The 22,751-nt window shown below is 42.0% G+C and overlaps 1 protein-coding gene and 1 long non-coding RNA gene across 5 annotated transcripts in view; one reads left to right on the plus strand and one right to left on the minus strand.

Annotated features, from left to right (window-relative positions):
* Positions 1-22,751, minus strand: part of cdh11 (cadherin 11, type 2, OB-cadherin (osteoblast)) — a 67,548-nt gene that overhangs the window by 17,065 nt on the left and 27,732 nt on the right. For 3 of the 4 annotated variants that reach the window (XM_061790032.1, XM_061790031.1, XM_061790029.1), the window contains exons 2-5: positions 18,197-18,243; positions 4,514-4,820; positions 3,126-3,265; positions 1,251-1,545 (exon numbers count right to left, since the gene is read on the minus strand). In XM_061790032.1, the coding sequence (XP_061646016.1) occupies positions 1,251-1,545; positions 3,126-3,265; positions 4,514-4,643 (565 nt within the window). In that variant the 5' untranslated portion in view covers positions 4,644-4,820; positions 18,197-18,243. The remainder of the gene's footprint in view (positions 1-1,250; positions 1,546-3,125; positions 3,266-4,513; positions 4,821-18,196; positions 18,244-22,751) is intronic. The other variant, XM_061790030.1, reaches the window with a different exon arrangement.
* On the plus strand, positions 1,503-3,171 carry LOC133485779 (uncharacterized). The gene is made up of 3 exons (XR_009790801.1): positions 1,503-1,581; positions 2,379-2,568; positions 3,033-3,171. It is a non-coding gene; the product is annotated as an uncharacterized LOC133485779 (long non-coding RNA).

A 22,751-nucleotide genomic window follows, 5' to 3' on the forward strand; every position in this document is an offset into this window, starting at 1 on the left:
TAAATCTAATTTGAAATTGTAACACTGGCTTAAAACCCTACTTTTTTAAACCCAAATTCAAAACCCTAACCTTAGTTTGAAAGCCAACCCTGGTTTGAAACCATAACCCGGGCCTGAAACCCTACTTTGAAACCTGAATTCGAAACCTTCACCTTACCTTGAAACCCTAACACTGTCTAAGTCGAAAAAGCCAACATCGGCATGCAATCCTACATTTGAAAAATGATCTTTGTTTGAAACCCTATCCCATACTTGACCATTACAGTTGTTTGAAACCGTAACCCTGGCTTGAACCCCTAATTTGACATCTTAACTCTGGTTTGAAAGCCTTACCCAAGCTTGAAGCCCCAATTTAAAACCTTAATCCTGGTTTGAAACCCCAATTGAAGACCTTAATTTCAAACCCTGGTTTTGAAACGCTTGTTTGAAACCCTAACAATGTCTCGAAACCCTACTTTCTCTCACCCTAACCCAGGCTTGAAACCTGAATTTTAAACCCTAACCTTGGTTTCAAACCGGCCTAACCTCCTGCCGAGGCCTGACTCGAGTGTTCAGGTTTCACGTTGTCGGACGATCTTGAAACAAACGTCCTCTCCGAACATCTTTCATCGCCATTAAGAGTCCCCGTGACCACAAACCAATCCCGGGCCTGAGAACCCATCGATATCGGAAGCTCTTAGTCAGGAGCGCCGCAGGAGGCTTGTCGGGAGTTTGATTCCTTTTAATGTATGGGCTAATGGCGCGGTCGTGTAGCCACGCTTCCTGTGCTCGGGTTTCCGTGACAATCGATCGTTCCTGAAGAACGCCGACCGAGATGAGCTCCGGCGGGGGCTTCATTAGCGAGCGCCACTCACTCGCTCGCTCGCTCGCTCACTTGAGGCTGATGACTTTTGGACTCGTTTGACTCGGTCTGAGGGAGCTTATCAAGTCTTCAAAAAAACAAAATCCCAATCAAGAAGCATTGTGTTACATGTCGCTAAAAAGCACTTAGCGATCACGTCGACGTACATACGATAAGGTTTAGCATCCTGTTGATAAAAGCGCAGGTCTAAAATCGAAGACCCTTCGCATTAAAAAGTCAATCATTACCACAAAGGGACATCAATGTTTCCACGTAAAAACGCACGCAATGCGCAAGGTCTTCTAAGACCGGAAGCGGCTGTCACGTGCAGTTGTTTGCACGTACATCCACAAACGGTCACGGTCACAAACATCCAATCGTTTCGCAGTTCGTACGGCGAGCTACTCACCGACGTTGGACATCTCGGGCACCCTGGCGTAGTAAGGCCCGTGCAGGAACTCGGGAGGATTGTCGTTGATGTCCTGCACCTTGACGATGAACTCGGAGGGCGGCTCCAGAGGTTGGTTGGTGTCTCGGTCCACCGCCTGCGCCGTCAGCGTGTACTGAGCCTGCTCCTCGCGGTCCAGCGTCTTGGTGGCGTGGATGTTGCCCGTCTTGTCGTCGATGACGAAGATGGTCCCGGCGCCCTCGCCCGAAAGGATGTACTTGATGTTGCCGTTGCCCGAGTCCACGTCGGAGTGGAGCTGCGCGAGGGAAGATCAAATCGTGTCACGCTTCAAGTACGAGATGCTTCTCCGACGCCAACAGCTAGCGAAAATTGGTAGCATTAAAACGGATTCATTTTTATTTTGTGTTCATTTATCTCGTCGTCTTGATTTATTGTAAATTCTACAATATTAAAATAACAAATAAATGGGGAATTAAAAACAATGACCTGCATTATCAATAAAAAAAAAACGTTGACAAATGAGCGTAGTATTAAACAAAATTTAATAATTAATCATTTAAATGAAGAATAATGGTTAATGAATTACAATGACATGATTTACAAATAAGACAATATGAAATGACCATGAATTATTTGATTGTTGAAAAATATTTGGAAATGTATTTCTTGGAAATAAACTTAAGACTTAAAATCAACAAAATAACCAATAATTGAGTTTGTTTTATGAAATATTTGGTCAAATTCATTCTAAATAATTAAACTGAAAATGAGCATGAAATATTTGATTGTTGAAATAAGGTATTTAACATATATAAAATACAAACAAAATATAAAAATATTAGTAATAAACAATCTCATGTTTTTTTTATTGAATTACATATTGGTTAACTATTTAAGTACAAAATAATGATTCGTTTATTGCTCAAATGATTTGACATATTTCACATTTGACCTTTTTTTTTTTTTTTTTTTTTTCAATTCATGCTCAGCAACAACTGCGGTCAGCGTGTATGTGTGTTTTCGTCCGTGTGTGCGTGTATTGCTAATAAGTGAGCGTTTTTAAAGGGGGCTGCCATCCCACAAGTGACAGATGTTCTCTGTTCAATTAAACTCGTGTTCTTCTTGTAGGAGCTCTGGAGCATGAAACATGACGCTCGTTCGATGTCATCGCACTCGTCGCTGTTTTGACTGATGTCGCCGTTGTTGTTGTTGAGGCGTGCCGCCCCCAATCGCGCCCCGAGTATGAGCCTCCCATCACCCGCAATTCCCCACGACAACCGGCCCCCCCCCCAACTCTTGAGGAGGAAGAGACTCTTGGGTAAAGCCCGCTTAACCCTTTAATATAGTATTAATATGCAGTTTAAATATTAATAATAATAACTATAGCAAAGCATTAGGTAATATACATGTATTTCAAAACAATTTGAAATATTTTTAAAAAGATACTATACATAACAATATCCCAAAAAATAATTCAATGTCATTATTTCAATATGAAATATACTACAAAACAAATATTTTGGGGTAAATAGTAAAATACCAAACACAAAAATGTGCACATTTATTTTTAAGTATTTAAATGAGTGATTAAGTGCGACGCTGAGGACTTTTATCAAACTTAGACATTTTGAAGGAAACTTGGACAAAATTAACAAGATAAATGAAACATTTTTGAAATTGATTATTATGATAAGAATTGATTGATATTTGGAATTAGACCACTATCAGACTTTTTTTTTTTTCCTAATCCCGTTTTGTTTCATTTCTTTTCCGGCACACTAGATGACACTGATCGGGATCCGACCTATCAAAGTGAAGATAGGTCTCACGTACATGTAGCGAGCCCACCCTCGTCGTCGTCGAGCCTCAACTCACCCGTCCCACCAGAACAGGATCCGGTCCGGTGTACTCCTCAATGACAAAGAACTGATTCCAGACCCAACCTCTTTTGGACCTGTGCAGCACCTGACCCTCCTTGCCCACCCGGGGCCGGTGTCTGTGCAGCGATGTGTGACCTACACACACACACACACACACATGAGTTCACTACTATAAAACCACAACAACACACAAGTTTTGTCTGTGAGTGTGTTTTCTAATCGGGATTAGCGCCAAGGTGTGTGTGGGATGCGACGTCAATGGAAATCCCACTCGGACATCATCGCAGTGAGAAAGTGTGTGTGGGTGGTGCTTTTCATAGCCTGATGTAGCTTTTTGTAAGCAAATCTACTGTTTTAATGACAACGCAATGGGAAAGTACCACCATTGAAACAGTTTGTTCATTTTGATTGCAACGTGTAGCTTTTTATGGTTTGGGTTTTTTTGCCGCTACTGTTTTTCGTGGTGCAAATTCACATTTTGATAGCCTAACGTAGCATTTTTTTGTGAGCGTAGTGTTTTAATTAGCGGCGGGCAAGGACACGGCCTTATTTCAAAGTATCGGGTATTCGTGAAAGCTGCCGATGCCGGCCACCGATACTTAAGGCGATCGAAAAATAAAGAAAGAAATCTGACCTCCATTCAATCCTCCTGGCCAGTAGTCGGCGCTACACTGTGGCGGTTTGACATATCAGCGAATCAAGTTGAAAATGAAATGTCGTTGTCATTGTGTTGATTGAAATTGTTTGTCTCAAAAGTACTCGTGGTGACCGTACTCAAGCAAAAGAAGAGATAACAAACAACCTTACTTTGATGAAAACAAATATTGTATTTAGGAAACTAAACATCTAAAGTTTTTGCAGCGGAGAATTACCTTTTTATTAATTGAGTTTTTTTTTTGGCAAAACGCCTTTTTGTGAAAAAATGTAGCGCTTTCACGACAATTTACACAGTCATCATAATAATATTAGTAATAATAATAATAAAGTGCCTGATTGCAGTGTCATTGAGATGAAATGTAACATTTTCATAGACTAATGTAGCCTTTTTGTCAACACAAATATTGCATTTAACTGATGTTTCTGTGCTTTTCCTGAACAAATAAGAGTGCTTTTGGTGCTTTGATGATTTTCATTGTGTAACGTGGGCATTTTGTGACCAAATACGGCGCTTTAATGACAAAATGTGGCAAACCACTTTCCTGACAAATGTATCACTTTTGTGACAACACACTCTTTTTGAGCACTCCAGGATTTTAAGGGAAAACTATAGCAGTTTCTTTCAAATATTGCGCTTGTGTGGCCAAATATGGTGATTTTGTGGCAAATGATCGGTGTTGCTGGAAGACTTTGCGTTCCCTAAAATTCACGAGGCATCATTCCCACCTGCGTGTCTGCGCCTGTGGGAGCGATGATCCACCGAGTCGTGTTTCCTGCGGCTGGCCGCCGCCAGGCTACAGAGGGCGCAGAGTGCCGCTAACACCAGGAAGACCCTCAGCATCTTCGTCGTCGTCATCGTCAAATCCGGCCTCCTCTCTCTCGGGTTCCTCTCAGTGGAGCTCAGCCCCCCACTGAGGTGACGACTTCCTGTTTGGCGAAGGGAATGTTGAGAGTGTGATTTCAACACGAGCCAATCTTCTTCTTCTTCTTCTTCTTCTTCTTCTTCTTCTTCTTCTCCTCCAGTCCTCCAAACCTGGAAGCGAAATAAAATGAAGATGTTCACAGTAAAGGAAGCTTCCCGTCTGATGCTCGCCAGCCGCCTTATGCGACTCGCCTTTAATTAGCCCGTCGAGGCTGTCTGTAAACTAATTAGCTCGACTTCATTTGGATCCAGTCATGTGAAAATGGTGGAAAACATGATGTAGGCCTCTGTTTATGCGCGTTTATTTAAAAACACCATCAATCACTGTGCAGCAACATGAAGAAAGCGGCTAAAATCGCACAAACAGACAGTTGACGTGACAGTGAATAGTTTTTTTGTTTTTTTTTAAATAGCAGTCAAACACCATGTTGCATTATATGAAAGAATGAAAGAGCCACACTGAAAGGAAAACTCTTTTACAGTGAGAATAAAGTTGTGATCTTACAAGATGATCATCTTATTGTGTTCTGCTTCCAAGCGTTAACAATGATGAAACAGTCAGCCAAACTCCTTTGCGCGAGCCAGGAAGATTTACTTGCACTCGTCGAAAGCAATGAATTGAAGTGAAACTATAATAGAAAAGCGGCGGAAAGAAGAAGACGCCATTACAATACATCACACGCGGTTACAATTTGAATTGAGCAACGGCGCGAAGTGCCTTAGCCTCCGCTAAGGCTAAGGCACTTCGCGCTGGTGCCGCGTTCATATTTCACCCGCAAACATCGCCACACGCTATTGAGCACGTCGCGATTATACTCGTCGCTGCGTTCTGACGTGACGCGACGAAGACACGAGAACACGCCGCGCGAGTGCTTGACCGTGCAGTCACTTTTGACGCCCCGTAGACGACTTGCTGTTTCTGCTCTGCTCTCGGCCTCGCACGCTTGCTACTTCGGAGAGGCGACGACATGCGGGGCCCGTCAAAAAACCGAAGTAGTAAATCATTGTTTCTGTTTTTTTTTTTTTTTTTTTTTTTTTTTTTTGTGTAAAATTGCTTAGATTAAAAAAAAAAAACAAATAGAGAAAACATTATCGAATTGCATATTTTGGGAGAAAACTCCAACTGTCAATTTATACATCGCAGAAAATACACATTTATAGTGAATCAAATTCCTATGCCAAGCACTTTTTCCCCAAAGTTAAAGCACAACGTGATTAAGAATTCCAAGAGCTCCCAACTTATTTTACTGGCAGAAAACGTGTAGAGAATTTCCTCGCGGGCTGTCAAAGTGTCACCAGTGAGTCAGCTTTTATCCCGCGTCAACCTATTTCAACAAGTCCAGCATAAATTGAAATTTTGGAGAAAAGAAATGGAAAATATCGCTAGCAGTGTCTGCAACATTTCGCTTGAGCGCGCTCATCTGTTATTCTGAGGCAATGTTTCGCTCCGATAGAGAAACAGCACATTTTATGTACGGGGGGGGGGGGGGGGACCGGCAGCGTGAGTGACACCTCGACAAATACGAAACTTGATAACGCCACCATTGATTTCAATGGCAATTATTCTTCTCTGAGGACAAAAAACATGACAGGGGCCTCTTGTCACCGATTTGGGAACGGGCTGGTTTCACCTCGCAACGTGAAATTTGGGAGTCATGTCTATCATGAGCAGAGCCGCCCAAAAAGTCTCAAGAAGCCACGAAACTGAAAGTGGGCCAAGATGCACTCAGCTTCAAGATTTTCTATGATTGCTGCCAAATTTGAACCATATTTATGAGAAAGATGAGCAATGCATAATTACAAAGAATTTGCATTTTTGTTATAGCATATTAGCAGAGTGTGGCAGCTAATTTGGATGATTTTACAAAAATTGGCTCAGTTGACGACATGGGAACCATTTGAAAATTCAGCACCAGAAGCCAGTTTCACATAGCAAAGGGAAATTTGGAAAGCATGTCTATGCTGAGTAAACTACGGTGGCCTGGAAGTGCAAAGAAATATAACACATTGTGAAACACCTTTAACATTTCAGGACCCGGTTTTGTTTCTGTGTTTTCTGAAATGTTTCACAATGTGTTATATTGTTTTGCACTTCCAGGCCGCCGTAGTAAACCCACCCCAAAAAAAAAAAAAAAGCCTCAGAAACCCATGTCGGAAAAGACACACGAAGATTGCTACATCAAGAATTTGAGTTTTCATTACAGCGTGTGGGCGGAGCTTGGCAGTGAAAATTGGTCACTTGACAAAAGAAATGGGCTTAAAGGAGCACATGGGAATCATTTGAAAATTCAGTCCCTCAAGCCACTTTCACTTAACAACATGAAATTCAACACTCTTGTCTATCATGCGTAGACCCACACAAAAAGTCTCAAGAAGCCATGACCAAAAAGACGCAGGAAGTCTTCCATTTTGGTCTGAAGTGGCCATTTTCGGGTCATTTTCAATCATTGCTTCAAAGACCAACTTGTCGTATCAATAGCATTGGAAAATGCAACCCCTGAAGCCAGTATAACTTAGCAACATGAAATTTCATCGGATTGTCTATGGTGGGGAGACCCACAAAATAGTCTGAAGAAACCGTGACCAAAAAAGACAAAGAAGTCTACCATTTTGGTTTTCTAGGGGGTCCCTCCAACGCCCATTCCATACCAAACTTGAAGCACTTCAACTAGACAGATGGACAAGTCTAAACTGCAAATAATGTCAGAATTTGTCCTGGCATGTGGGCCGAGCATGGCGGCACAATTTGATGACTTGTTATAAAACACAATACTTTGTGGCACGTGTCAAATTCTGCGTGGGTGTGTGTGTGTGCGTGTGTGTGTGTGTGAATTCGCCATTTTGATGTATTTATTTGCTCCTCAGACTTGGCCAGACGTGCAAGTGAGCTGCGCAGCAAACGAGATAACGACTCCCTCGGGCGAGCGAGGCCTTTTTCACCCGCCTACTTCCTGCGTTTCAACACATGACTCAAAAGAGTCGCTTTACAGTCGACAATGTGTGTGCGCGCGTATATAAATATATGTGTACGTGTGTGTCCCTGGAGTCACGAGTTGGCCGAGACGTTTGTGATTCATTGGCTAACATTAGACCGCACGGCGCTAAGGGAGTTTTGAGGGGAGGTTCAAGAGGTTGCAGCGGCGGGGTCGCGACCTCACTAACTGACACCACATGTGTCCGAACAAAGCTGGAAATTCACACGCCACTGTTTAAGTGGCACGCTTGCATTTCAGGGTCAAGTGCAGGGATTCCAAAAGTGTGGTGCACCCCGACTGCCAGATTAATTGTAACGGTTTAAGGTTTAAGGTTTAATAACTACGCATTTACAGCTGGTTAAAATGGAGCATTTCCCCTCTCCGTAAGACTGACTTTTTAGCTCCGGGGGTAACGCCGTCAGAATGCTCAAAAGGGCTTAAAACCTTCGGGAATGGATTCAAGTTGAATTTGCACTCATCACTTAGTATCTCAAATCATCTTTCTCCATTGAGATGAATGCAAAATGCCCCAAGTGCGTTCCAGCCTCACCCCCCAAAAAAAAAAAAAAAAATGTTCCTGTTTTTTTTTTTTTTTAAATGAGAACTAACGCGCTCTTATACTGCACTTTATAAAAACAGAGTAATGATATAAGTAAACAGAATCCGAAGAAATAAACATTTTGCCTTTTGTTTTGCTTTAATTCAATGGCCATTGAGCTGCCCTTCCTGGTGTGCGCACCTTGGCCACCTGGGGGCAGTATAATGCCCCATATGAATATACTTCACATGGACACAGTCTTCAGCTTCTCAGTAAGCCACAGTAATATTAGAATACATTTTATTTCAAGCGCCTTTCAAAAAAACCAAGGACACTGAACAAGTCAGTCATTCTTTGCCGAGGATAAATAATATATACTCCTGAAGTTTGCAGATGACGCCACTGTCATCGGCCTCATCGAAGACGGTGACGAGTCTGCATATCGACAGGAAGCGGAGCGGCTGGAGCTGCGGTGCGGCCGACACAACCTGGAGCTGCACACGCTCAAGACTGTAGAGATGATCGTGGACTTCAGGAGGCATCCTTCGCCACAGCTACCCCTCACGCTGTCCAACTGCCTGGCGTCAACCGTCGAGACCTTCAAGTTCCTGGGAATTACAGTCTCTCACGACCTGAAGTGGGCGATCAACATCAAGTCCATCCTCCAAAAAGGCCCAGCAGAGGATGTACTTCCTGCGGCTTTTGAGGAAGCACGGCCTGCCACAGGATCTGTGGAGGCAGTTCTACACAGCGATCATCCAATCAGTCCTGTGTTCTTCCATCACAGTCTGGTTTGGCGCTGCTAAAAAAAAAGGACGAACTCCGACTGCAACGGACAATCAAAACTGCTGAAAGGATTGTCAGTACCCTCCTACCCACCCTTGAGGACTTGCACGCTGCCAGAACTAAGACAAGAGCGTGCAAAATTCTCTCGGACCCTCCACATCTTGGTCGCCGGCTCTTGCGGCTCCTTCCCTCAGGTAGGCGCTACCGAACAATGCAAACTAAAACTGGCAGACATTCCAACAGCTTGTTCCCTCTTGCCATCAACTTCTTAAACAATTCCTTTGCAACATGCTGCCAATGTTTTGTCTTTTTTGTCTTGAGTTTGTTGTCACATTTCTGTCGGGCCAATTATATCCTCCTCGTGCACTCACTGTATTAGTCTCGCCACGCTGCACTATTTGCATATCTGTTGTTGACCAATACCGGCCACTCATGCCAGAGTAGCATCTGCCCCACTTGCACACTGACTGACGAGTACCTGCAACATTTGCACAATCGACATTGTCCCAGATTATCGCACTACTCGTCACTTTACACTGCATATATTATAGTCTATTGTCGTACTAGAGCGGCTCCAACTACCGGAGACAAATTCCTTGTGTGTTTTTTTGGACATACTTGGCAAAATAAAGATGATTCTGATTCTAATATATCCTTGTAAATATTGTTATATTGTCTGTCTATGTGTTTTGCTCCACTGTGTTCAAATATCCATTACTTTAAGGGTTATAACACTACCAGTCAAATGCGATTCGTTAGCCCATCTATGGCACTTTGCATTGTTTGTTAGCATGAAGCGAGCCGACTTTGGTATAAGGCAAACTTACTATGTGGTTTTAAATACACTGTCACGACATTTCTGTACAGGGATTGCGCAGTTGCGCAATTGTCAGAGTATATGGCAACCTGGTACGGTTTCCATTCGGCTAAATAGGAGCACTTCCCTTATTAAGATTGAATTATTAGCTCAGAGGTAGGGTGTGCCATGTTGAAAAGGGTAAAAGGGGTTAAAAAGACCACGGAAACATAAATATCCGCATATATTTTTTCATGGAAACTTTATCGTCACCATCTCCTGATCCAGGTGCGAACTCGGACTCAAACCTCAGAGCTCCTTCTCCAGATGTGCGCTCTATTTCCTTCTGTGTCTATCCCGGGGATGAAATACAAACCAAATCAAAACCAGGTCATGTGAGGTTTATAATGAGATTTTCTGTTACTGTGGAAAAGAAAAATCCACTCGCCAAAACAAATCCCCCGAGCTCGTCTGTAAGACTAGAGATGCAAAAAGCTGCGGAATTTGTTTTGATTTTGTGTACGTCTTTTGATGGGACACGATGTGATAACGGGGAAAAAAAACTCGGAGATGTGACCCGGCCAAAGAGCGACGGCAACGAGCACGTCCCGCAGTCTAATTTTGCTACGGTCTCATTTAGTCTAGTTGTCATATCCATCCATCCATTTCCGGCAGCGCTTATCCTCACGAGGGTCGCGGGCGTGCCGGCGCCCGTCCCGGCCATCTTCGGGCGAGAGGCGGGCTACACCCCCCCAGCCAATCGCACAGTTGTCATATTTCATTCTAATCTTAATTTCCACATGATCCCATATTGCATTTTTTTGTTTTGTTCATATTCTTTCATCCTCTTTTTGTTCTCGTGTTCATTTTCTTGGTATTATCTTCTCATTTTGTCGTGTTGTACTGTTTCATGTTTTCTGTGTTTATTCTCATTTTCTCATTTTTTCATCTCATCTTGCAGTGTTCATATTTGGGTTCTCAGAAATGTTCCGTGTAGTTGTCGTCGCTTTCCTTTGTACTTGTATCCTTTCCTTACATTACTCACGCACACACACACACACACACACACACACACGGAGCAGCGCTTTGGGAGTTCACTGCGGGTGACTCATTTGTGTGGTAGTCTCCTAAAAGCTTGAAAGTTGTTGCACAATTTAGTGCAAAACCTGAGGCCTAATTGCTTTTCAATTGGGAAACCAATAGTGTGTGTATGTGTGTGTGTGCATGTTTTTTTTTTTTTTTTGATTAAAAAAAGCTTCTAAGCTTTCTCAGCATTCATGTAAATAAGTATTAATGACACACTAGCGGCGCTGACTCACCAATCCAAAGTTATTTTGTGTGTGTGTGTGTGTGTGACTGTTTTGTGTCTGACCGTTAGCGTGTGTGTGTTGGTGTGCGAGACTGTTTGCATGTATGACTAAGTGTGTGTACGTGTGATTGTGTGTGTGTGCACGTGTGTTTGTGCGGGACTGTAAGAATGTGTGTGTGAGACTAAATGTGTGGGTGGATGTAGGTGATTAGCGTTGAGCCATTAGCGCAACTCAAGTGCTAATTATAATTAGCACCCATAAGCGTCCACCGCATGCACGCACACATATACATACACGTACACACACACACACGTGACTCCGTTAATACTACGTCGTTGTGATGAACGCAAATGTCATGTGACGACCCAACAATCCACTTCGATTGGCCGCCCGCGCGTTGACGTTAACGGCTCGCGCGCGCGAACCTCGCCTTAGCTTTCTCCGCTTCTTCGATTGGCGTTTTCTCGTGCTTTATATTTTGTCACGTTCTCATTTCCTCGTTTTTGTCCTTTCTTTTTCTTTGCAGCGTGTCATGGCCTCGTTGCATGTGTCGTCTGTCTCCCAATGGGTGTCATAGTCATGTTCTCATCATCTCATTTTCTTTATTTCATCATCTTGGTATTTTTCATTTGATAATATCTTTTCCTTTTAGTGGCGTGTTCTCATATACCATTTATTTGGTATTTTGTTTTCATTTGATCACGTTCCCATTTTTTTTTCTTCCAAACCGAAGGCTCCGGTAAAGAAAACGGATGGATGGATGGATTTTTATTTCCTCATTTATTCACGTTGTCATTTTCATTTCCTTTGTTGTCATTTTCCCATTTGAGATTTTTTCGGTTCTTCCATGGTCACCTCGCCGTTTCTTGTTCTCATGCTACCATTTTCTCATACATCCATATTCGAATGTTCTCATTCCTATTCTCTTCTGATTCGCTCCTTCTATGCCAAGTTTCTTATTCTCATTTTCTCGTGCTCTCATTTGTGGGGTGGGGTGGGGGCTTTTTCTTTTGTCGCTTATTTTTCAGCATTGATCTGCAGTTTGTGTTGGGCTATTTTGCAAGCATAGAACAAATAATACGAGTCATTTGGAAAGCACGACTGTTTGTTTTTGGAGTAACCGAACATTGCGATGGTGACTCAAATCCACGAGGGAAGCGTCGCCTCATGTTTTCAATGATTTTTGACATCCTTGAAAACAACGAAAGTCATAATTCTGGACTTTGCTGCGGTTTGCCGTCCAATTAGTCCATCACAAACATTCTAATGTGTTCTTCCTTACCAGATCCGCCGTCTTTGCGGAAGCCCAAATTCTCCGACGGCTGCCCAAATGAGACGCGTCGAAGCCGGAGGCGAAAACAAAGCCGTCGCCGATTAGACCGCTGCCCGGCGCGTTTGCCGCACTTTAATGACTTTGTCCACCATTTAACCCTTTTAATTACCACGCGCTAATCTCAGATGTTCAATTTAAAATGGGAAAAGAGGGCGTTAGTTTGTGCTAATGTCATTATTGACTCAAATAGAAACTGGAAGGGCACCCTCAATTAACTGGCATTTTAATTAATACTCCCCGTTCCTTCACCTCCACGCCGCATTTCTCCATTTATCTGGCTTTCGTTCATTCTTTCTTTTTCCTCCGTCACGGTTCACTGGTGTCTGGAATGGCAATTGCTGCCTCACTGTTGAAATGACACAATAATTGACTTGCTGCACTACATTACAGTACACGCCACAAAGTGAATATTAATATGCACGCGCTGCAGATGTGTTCTGTCCTCTCCCGTATTATTATTATGGCTCTGAAAGGGTTATTACAGTTTTATGTTAGCGTTTGAAATGCAGGTTTGAAGTGAGGGGTTAGGGTTTGAAACTCGGGTTAGAGCGTGAAATTATGGTTTGAAGGCAATGTTATACGGTTTTAAACAAGGGTTGAGGTTTCAAATGAATATTTTGAAATGAAGGCTTCAGGCTTGGGGTACTGTAGGGCTTCAAATTCGGGCTAGGGATTCAAATTTGGGTTTCAGAAAGGCGTTAGGGCTTCAAATTAGGGCTTTTGAACAAGGGTTAGGGTTTCAAACCAGGGTCAAGATTCCAAATTATGGTTTGAAATTAAGGTATCAAGCCAGAGTATGGGATATTAGGGTTAGGGGTTGAAATAGGGCTCACAATTACAGTTTTAAAGTAAGGTTTGAAGTCATGGTAAGGGTTCAAAGTTCGGGTTTAAAGTTACGGTTTCAAGCCTGGGTTCGTTAGGCTTTTCAAATTAGGGTTTCGTAATGCAGTTATGGTTTCGAATTGGAGTTTCGGGCTGGCTTGGAGTTTCTCGGGTTCCCCCTAAAGTTCCGTCCAAAAATCCCCCAGATTCCCCCAAATTCTGTGCAGCTACGACGCGGTTTCCTGCTGCTCTCGCTGCTTCTTTTAATCCAAAGTAGGCAAGCGTGCAGATGAAACAGTACACACAAACCACACCAACACAGCAGTGTGTTGAAAACAAATCAAGTAGCTCCCTGCGTCCCTTCAGAGCGTCTGTGTGTGTGTGTGTGTGTGTGTGTTTTGCCCAAAGGGATACGTCTGGAAACAATCTGAGCCTCAAGGAAAAATAAAATGTTTGTGATTCTTTTGGGGCACAATCGGCCACAAAGAAACCAAACGAAGACCCAAAAGGGGCCAGACGTGTGGAAAATCAAATATTTCTTCTTCTTCTTGTGTGCGCGCGCGCATGCACGTGTGTAAGTACGTGCGGTTACGCAGTGGAAGAACTGCTGGCTCAGCGTGTGACGAGATGATGACTATTGGTGGAGGGAAATCAAACTCTTAACACTTCAAAGTTCAGCAGTCATCCACGCCACCAGGGGGCCCCCATCGTTGCTTTTATCCTCATTACAGGCATTTCATATAAACGTGTCCATGTTATTGTCAGATTATTTTCAAATACAGCGATAGCTCGACATTTTTTTTAATTTTTTTTATTTTTTTGCCTTGCGTTGGAAAACACAATTCAAAACGCCATAGACGGGCCAACAAAACTAGCATCGATGGTGCGGCGTTATATCCTTTTAAGCAACAGGTGTTTGAACACAAACAGTGCAGCAATGCATGTCTGTAAAATAAGAACAGGTCGAGTTGCAACGATTAAATGATTCATTGACAACTCATCGATAAGCAAATCAATCAATTACGGACTTTGATAATCGATTGTTTAGAGACCTTGTTTAACTTACAATAGTCCAAATCCTCTGAATTTCAGCCTCTCAACAGTAAATTTGAATTACATTTTTGTGTTTCATCAAAATAAGACATTTGCAAACAACCTTTACTTTAGAAAATCTCATTTTTGCATATTTTCTGACATTACGGACAAAACCAGTAACTGAATCATCATCAATTTATTTTTGTGCATTTTGTGCGCTGTCAATTCGAATAAATTTTGAATTTTGATTTTGAATAAAGGGATGGACATTTTAACATTAAAAAAAAAAAAAAAATCCGATTCATCGATTATTCAAATAATCGTTAGCTTCAGCCCTACTCCCAGGCATATATTCTCTATCCTTAGTAAAAAAAAAAAAAAAAAAAACGATGAATTTTATGAATTGTATTCATATCGAATATACTGCCCTCTGGTGGCCAAGATGCACACACCAGAAGGAGCCGCACGTGTTAAAGCAAGAAATGACAAAACTGTTTAATTTGCTACATTCTATTTAATTCCATTATTACTGTGTGTTTTTATAAAGTACAATACTATAAAGTGCTATTTTTCTTATTTGGGTGTTTTCATTTTTTTTTTGGGGGGGGGGGGGGGGGAGCTGGAATAGATTATTGGCATTTCCATTCATTTCAATGGGGAAAGATGATTTGAGATGGTCACGGAAGAAACCGAACTCGAGGTACCACTGCACATACAAAAAAAAACGTTAATATTCCGTAGCTCGCAGTTAAAAGACGTCTTTGACCCAAATATGTCCTCAATCGATCCCAATTAAAGACGCACACTCCTTTTTGACACGCCCAATAAGGTTATAAACACAAAAAAGAATTCAACAAAGTCTAATTTTGTGCATGTGTGTGTTTAGTGTATAGCTCGTTAAAAAACACACACACCCACCCACACAAAAAGAAGCTTGACTTGAGCATTGAAAACTGTCAATTATGACAGTGAAGTGAAGTGTGGGATGGCATCAGTCCGTCTTATTAGCGCCTGTTGTTAAAGGCTGTTGGGAAAATTAGGAGGTGGAAAAGGAAGAAAGGAAGCGAGAGAGAGAGCGAGAGAGAGAGAGAGACAATAGAGGATTTGTCGTCCAGCCAGGCCAATCGTGCGTGTCCGCAGACTGCAGAGTAAAGATATTAAATATGAAACATGAGTGAGATATCAAAGAGGAAGCTGCACTGCTGCATGGCAATCCTCTTTTTCCCCCCTTCTTTCCCCTCAGTGAGTTAATCCCCAGGGGCTTACATTTGTTGTTTGTGTGCGTATTCTTCTATCTGATATATTTGAATATTTCCCCTCCCCCCCCCCCCCCACCCCCACTCCTAAAAAGGCCAATACTTCTGCTGCTGGGGTATTTTGTGTGTAATTTGATGAAGAATAACACGAGTAAATGTCATTTGTTTTTCATTTTGTCTTTATTCCAATGGATCTAATAGGTTTTTTTTCTTTCTTAACTTCATATGGCAATATGTCAAAAATACGTAAAATATTGTTCTGTGACCTTATTTTACATTAGGTCTAAATTTAAATGTATTCCAAATGTTTTGGATTTTTTGTGTAATTAACTTTATTTGAGGATTAGGGTTTGAACGACTAAGATTTTTTTGTGGTCGACTGCAATGTAATTGATTTTTTTTTAATAAATAATTTCCCCACACAGTACAACAGTCCCCAGCCTTTTTTTTCAGCAGTTTCCTTTTTTATCATGTACATACAGCACTTTATGCTGGATTTCCCATGAATGAAAAGTGCTATACAAATACATTTTTGATTGATGATTGATTGAACGGCGTATTTGAACAGAAAAGCATCGAAAACAAATCAAAACAAACGATTAAAACTACAACATAAACGTCAGTGAAGTCAATTCGTCGACTAAATCGATTCAACCCCTCGTCAAGATGTTATAAAAGATGATTAATACTATTTTTTTGTTCCCATTTTTCAGCCAAATTTAGTCTGAATTCAAATGTATTTAATATATTTTGATTTGTGTTATTAGTTTTGTCATTTTACTTTTGTGTCACAAAAAGGTGTTTTTTTTTAATATTACTAATTTTTTAAAGTAATTTGGTCTTCATTCCAATGGATGTATTAATACATTCCAATTTCTGCTTTAAAAAAAAATCAATTCCGTAATTTCAATTTTATTTTAATATTTACATTTTCAAATATTCTTCAATATTTCTTGCGCACGTGACTTTTGTACTGCCTGATATGTTTTTTAATTGATATGTTATACAGGTTTCTACATGCAACTTTTGAAAATGAAATAAAGTCGCTTGGTTTGAAGGTGCGCACGGTTCGCTCGGTTCGTAGAGACGTGAGTCAGGATTTCGAGACCACGGCAGAATATCTCGCCTCGAGAGCCCCCCCCCCGGTTCAAATGACACGGATTACGATTTTCATTTCCATTCATTCCAATAGAAAGCTCAAATTCTTGTTGAAAAGTCTTTTCAAGTTAAGTCACATCTTTAAAGCATTCGACGCGCCAGAATGTTTATTTTGCTCGTCTGGGTTTTTAGGCGGCCAACAAGTTTTGCAGCCGAGCGGACCAAAGTGTAATTTATTCCCCTTTTGTGTGTCGGCGCGCCTTTAAAAAGATGGCCACGGCTTTTTATTGATGTGAGCTCTCCTGTATCTCACTGCCGATCAGTCAGCCCCGCAGGCTAATCAATACGAGTAAAGGGCATTAAAACTCGGCCTGCTGCCGTTTTTGTGTGAATCCCCGCCCTCGCTGGCTAACACCTGCCGCTTATCACGTCTGCCAGACGCCCGTCACTGTCACTTCAAAGATAAATAAAGAAATACATACATAAATGCATATAGGACGCTCGCAGGGAAAGGCTAATATTTGACTATGAGGTCACAAGCCACTTCATTAGGTACACCAATGAAGCTCCGATACAAGAGCCGCACATTAAAACGAGTGGTAAAGATCATTTTGACATTTTGCGTCACGATCTAGAGTTTGGGAAAGTGTGAGCGTTATTCGTCGTTTCGGTTTTTTTACGGCGTGAATTTGAAGGATTAGAACGCGTCGCACTGCCATCGGCTCGTCGGCCTGCCGGCCGCTGATAAGCGCCCTCGGGATCGATTAGATCTACCTTTTTAATCTATTCAACTCTTGCAGGCCAATGGGACGAAGGGGGTGGATGCTTAAAGGAGTTGTGGCGCGTGCGATACGCACAATTTTGAAAGGCGCGACCCAGAGGGAAAATGTTTTCTTTTTTGAAAGTCTTTTTTGAACATGAGATCTTATAAAATGTGGCTTTACAACTAAAAGCGCTCTCGAACACGCAGGCTCGCCAAACACTTTTCTCGGGAAGCATGGGGAAAAAGGTGGATGGTGCAAAAAGTGAGAAGGAAAAAGAGTTTTAGGGAAAATTCATCTGCTCACTTGGCAACATCAAATTTGGTATTTGTGTCTATCATTAGTATTCGACCAAAATAACGCTGAATGGCCACTTCAAACCAAAATGGCAGACTTCCCGTGTGTTTTCCAGCTTGGCTTCCTGAGACTTTTTGTGGGTCTCCTCAGGATTGATTTGTCGACCAAATTCCACGTTGCTAAGTGAAACTGGCTCCAGAGGCTGAATTTCCCAAGAATACCAGTGGGCGTTACCAAGACAGTTTTCTGGGTTGACGCCCACAACCCCAACCAGATGTGAATCGTGTATATTTTGGAATATGGGAAACGCTTCAACATGGCAAACAAAGCAAAAACCGAAAAATGGCCTCTTTGCAGCCGTCACTCTGACTCGCCCTCCAAGCATGCTTAACGGAATGCTAAACAGGCGAGCCGCGTCAACGTCGAGTCAACGCACACGCACGCACAAACAGCGGAAGGGTCAAAACTGGCAGCACCCACCTTTAGCTCGTTACTGGCGTCACATCCAATGAAACTCGGCAATCAGCCTGTGGAAAGAAGAACAAGAGCGTTAACCTTTTGCCTTTGAAAAGCACAATACGTCTTCATCGTGTTCACTTGTCGCCATCAATAAAAACATTAGCTGAGGCCTGTGCATCTAAAAATAACAACCAGCTGTCAAAGCTCTGCTGGTAGAAATTTGCAGAAGGAAAAACAGCAAATTGAATGGGATAAGTAGCAGCAGCAGGCTGACACTGCACCAGCGGAGAATCGGTTAGCGGCTTTTCAATTGTTGTCGGTGTCGCTGTCGGCCGCCGTGTATTGCGTGTCAAAACAAGCGCACGCCGCCTATTCGCGCATGACTGCGGACGCCGAAATGCAACACAAATATATTTAATTCATGTGCACCCTCGACTAAATTCGCGGAGACGCTTCCTGCGTGGCGCATGGCAGCTTCTCAGAGAATTCAATGTTACGTCTCTGCCATGTACACAGAGTACCATTTTTATTGTTTGGCTCTCGGTGTGTGATATATGCCCTTAACAGTACAACCATTTTTGGTTTTTCAAAAATGATTTTTCATCAATGTATTGTTTTTTTTCTTACGTAAATCTGATTTCTGATTTGAATCGATTTCCGCCCTTCACTTATCGAAGAACAAATGACAATGACATGACAGAAAGAGAAATACATATCTTATTTTTTTTCACCAATTATGAGATTTTTTATTTTTTTTTTTTAAAACAGTTTTCCTCACCTGGGTCGTGGGTAAATAATAGTAAAATTATACCAAAATAGAAAAACGAGTGAAAAATAAATTCACAAAGAAACGCTACTACTTGCAAACTGCAATCACAGGGCAAATGTTTCTTGCTTTATTTGATATAGCACCGAAAAAATACTATCGCGGCATTTCTTCAAATATTGTGACATAGTTTCAAACCCATTTAGTGCAGAAGTGTCCCACGAAGGCTGTTTCTAATGTCATTCGAATATGCGACGGCACCGCCATCAGTCAGCTCTCTGCGAGTCGCCTCGCGGCAAGCGGCTTAACCTCCGAGCGTCCCGCCAAACGCGCCGAGCACCTCTGTCGGGACTTTGCGAGTGAGAAAGTGTGATTTGTTCAAACAGTGAAAAACGGGGTTAGAGCTTATTTAGCGACACTGGCAACTGTTTTAAATTTTGAAAAAAAACCTGCATAATGTCTCCTTTAATGTGTGCTGCACTGCACAGTGGTGCCTAGACTTCAACCTAAATTCGCCGCAGGACTTACTTCGAGAACGCAATTAGCTCACTTATATCAAAGAATGCCATTGGTGGTTTTCATCGTTTGTTAGCATTACGCTAAGTGAAGATATGCGGTTGTTCTCGAGTGGCATTAAACAGCATGAAGCCTCTGTTTTGAGTTATGTTTGTATTGTTTTGAGTTATGTTTGTATTGTTGTTAGCAAATAGAAATAATGTCGGTAATCCTAACTAACCTAGAACAAGAACATTTTAGTCTGATTTCGTTTGTCTTTTTATACAAAGCCTGCTGTTCCTGCTGTACGCGCCTTGGCCTCTCGGGGGCAGTGTGGTGCCTTGCATGCACGGAGCTACGTATTAGAGTACATTTTCAATTGTTGGATACATTTATTATTATATTTATTATCATTTAATTTTTTTATTTTGCACTGAAAACTGTTTACATCTTGTTTGTTCAAAAGTAGGGCAACAAAAATACATTTTCCCTAACATGAGGAATAATCGTGATTACAATATTGGATTTAGAATTCTGGACCTAATCGGGCAGCCGGAAAACGGCCGCTTGTATCTCAAGTTGGCGCTCTCAACTCAAAGCAAAAAAAACGTGTCGCACGACGGCTCGTAACTGGAAAAACTTGTAAGTCGAGTCACTCGCGTCTCAAGGCACCAGTCAGTCGCTTCACTTTAAAGACGCTACTGTACACGATACAAGCCCACAAATCAGCCCAGAGTGGCGTTGCTTTGGATCGCCGGCATGATAAAGTCGGCACGATCCATTCCGCCGTCGCTCACACGGCCAGACAACCGTATCCATACCATAATAGTGTGCCATGCATGAATTAAAGCATATCGATTTTTTTTCCCCCCCGTGGGGCGGCACCTCGCGTCGTGTTGGAGTTTGATGGCATATGCACGGGCGCAACCTTCAGAACGTGAACACGTTTTATATTGATTTAGCTCCGCCAAATCTATTTTCTATTTTCAGACACTGAAAGCGACAGGGTTGAGAATCAGTACATTTGAAGATGGACAACAACAAGAAATATATTTGAGCAACAAAACTATCATTCGGGTTATTTAGTCTCCTGTTGTGTCAAATTGACCTATTTCACTTCAATTTAAAACTCTCATTCATTTGCTCCATTGGAGTGCAGTAAATTATGAAACCCATTCTACACAGATTGTATGAATCAATCCAGCAAATAACCAGGGAAAAAAGACTTTTCATGGGTTTCAATTGGTCAAAAAAGTGGCCACAATATGACCAAAAGGTACCATTTGATCGAAACGACATTAGTCATATATTTAAACAGCTAAAGTTGGAGATTACAAAATCAGACAAAACGTCAAATGGATTAACTGCTAAAGATAATCTGTTTTCATATGAACTAGGAGCATACATTTACAGTGTTATGGATTGTTGAACATTTGAACTTTTACAAGGCCAAGTGTGACACTGGGACGCAAGCGCAACGGGAAAAAAACGGTCCACGGTCAGAGCAAAGGCCGATGATGTCATCAATCGCACAGTCCCCATTTAGAAACGGCAGATTTTAATCCGCGGGAGCATAATTTGTTTAGATGGAGCTCAGTTGGGGGACGATAATCATAATAATTATTCTGGTCTCGCTGCAGCCTCGGGCCTTTTAGCTAATGACAACCGCAACACTCATGGCGAAGCTTTCAAGCTGTCGGAACACGTGTGTATGATCTGTGCGTGTGTGTGTGATATTTGTGTCGACATCATCCGCACATATTTGGAAAACATTACTGGGAAAATATGACATTTCGTCATGATTTTCTTCTGCGTGACGTCGTTAAGCTTCTCCACCATCACATACACTAACATTTATCAACGGATCACATGAGATGATAAACTCTCGCAATATCTTTAAAAAGCAACATTAAGCAGTCAGTGTAGTTTTGCCCCCCCCCCAGCAGTGTAGTGTTAATAAGATAGCACAAATTCACATAATGTCCACTAACAACAACTTTGATCCTTCATTTTGAACTCGCCACGACCCAGAATTGTTAGCTCTCGACATCATATCAATGATGAGACATAAAACATGAATCCCGGTCACATTCTTTTGGGCCTTTCGGAGACGATGTCGATCTTGCCGGGGCCGACTCTCGTGTCTTTCTTCAAACTGCGCACACTCGCGTGTCCTTTTTTTTTTTAACTAGCAGCTTTCATCTCTTTCCTCACGTTGAACTAACTTGATCAACTCCTAGCTCACACAAGCTCTTAAAAAGAACAGCAGGGGACCGCCGTAACCCAAATAAATATTCAATTCCTCAGCAAATTATATACATAGTAATATTACAAAGGTATGTTATTTTTAATACAATCATGAACGTAAATTCACACCAGTGGCAGTAAGCAAAAAGTGTAGTTTAAGCAGTCGCCAGAACTTTATATACATTACATCCTTTAGAGGACGTACTGTCACTTTAAGACTTAAAACCTTAAATGAGCATAAAACAACAACGACACCATCGCCCTTGCTGATAGTGTCTCACTTTTAGCATCACCTAAGTTAGCATCCTTCCTCCTCCTCCTCCTCCTCCTCCTCCTCTTCCTCTCGTCCTCACCTGACTCAGTGTGGTGTTGAGTGAGTATTATTCCTCCTCAGATGCGCTCCTACGCTCTATTTTTTCCCCCATACAACGTCCTGATGTGAAGTCTCACAGCCGGCCCATTTTAAAATAGCGGCGTGTGTTTGAATAAGTTGGGGTGGTGGTTTTCTGTCTGGCTGCAAATGCTGAAAAAACACGTTCAGCGTCAGATTCGTGACCACATAGACATGCAGACTTCTTGGATCAGCTCAAATTCTACAACATACACGACTACCGTACTCTAAACCAGGCCGGGAACCTATCTATGCATCTATCAATCTATGAATTGGGATCCATCTAAAAGTCAGACGGTCGTGGACAATATTTTTTTCCCCCATGTGCTCATCTACGCACGTAATAATACATCTGCATACAAAGCAGCTCCGAGACAATCCTCTTTACTTTATCGGAAGCTAAGCTCTTTAGCAACTGGCCGTTATGACCGACGCGCAAACTTTGCTTGTGTTCGGAATCGCTCACTCATTCACTATTCTCTAATCACTACATAAGGATTTTTATAAACAGTAGTGGACTATACACTTCACTAAAAATGCATATTAGTGGTGCATCATTCATTCCCTACTCCCGAGTTACTATAAAGGGATTTTTTTACATAGTGGACTACGTATAGAGTACTTACACAACAAACAGCAGTTCGGCACATGCAGTGGGACCGGGCCAAACCGTAAAT

The sequence above is a fragment of the Phyllopteryx taeniolatus genome, chromosome 11 (genome assembly GCF_024500385.1).
Source record: "Phyllopteryx taeniolatus isolate TA_2022b chromosome 11, UOR_Ptae_1.2, whole genome shotgun sequence".
Lineage (NCBI taxonomy): Eukaryota > Metazoa > Chordata > Actinopteri > Syngnathiformes > Syngnathidae > Phyllopteryx > Phyllopteryx taeniolatus.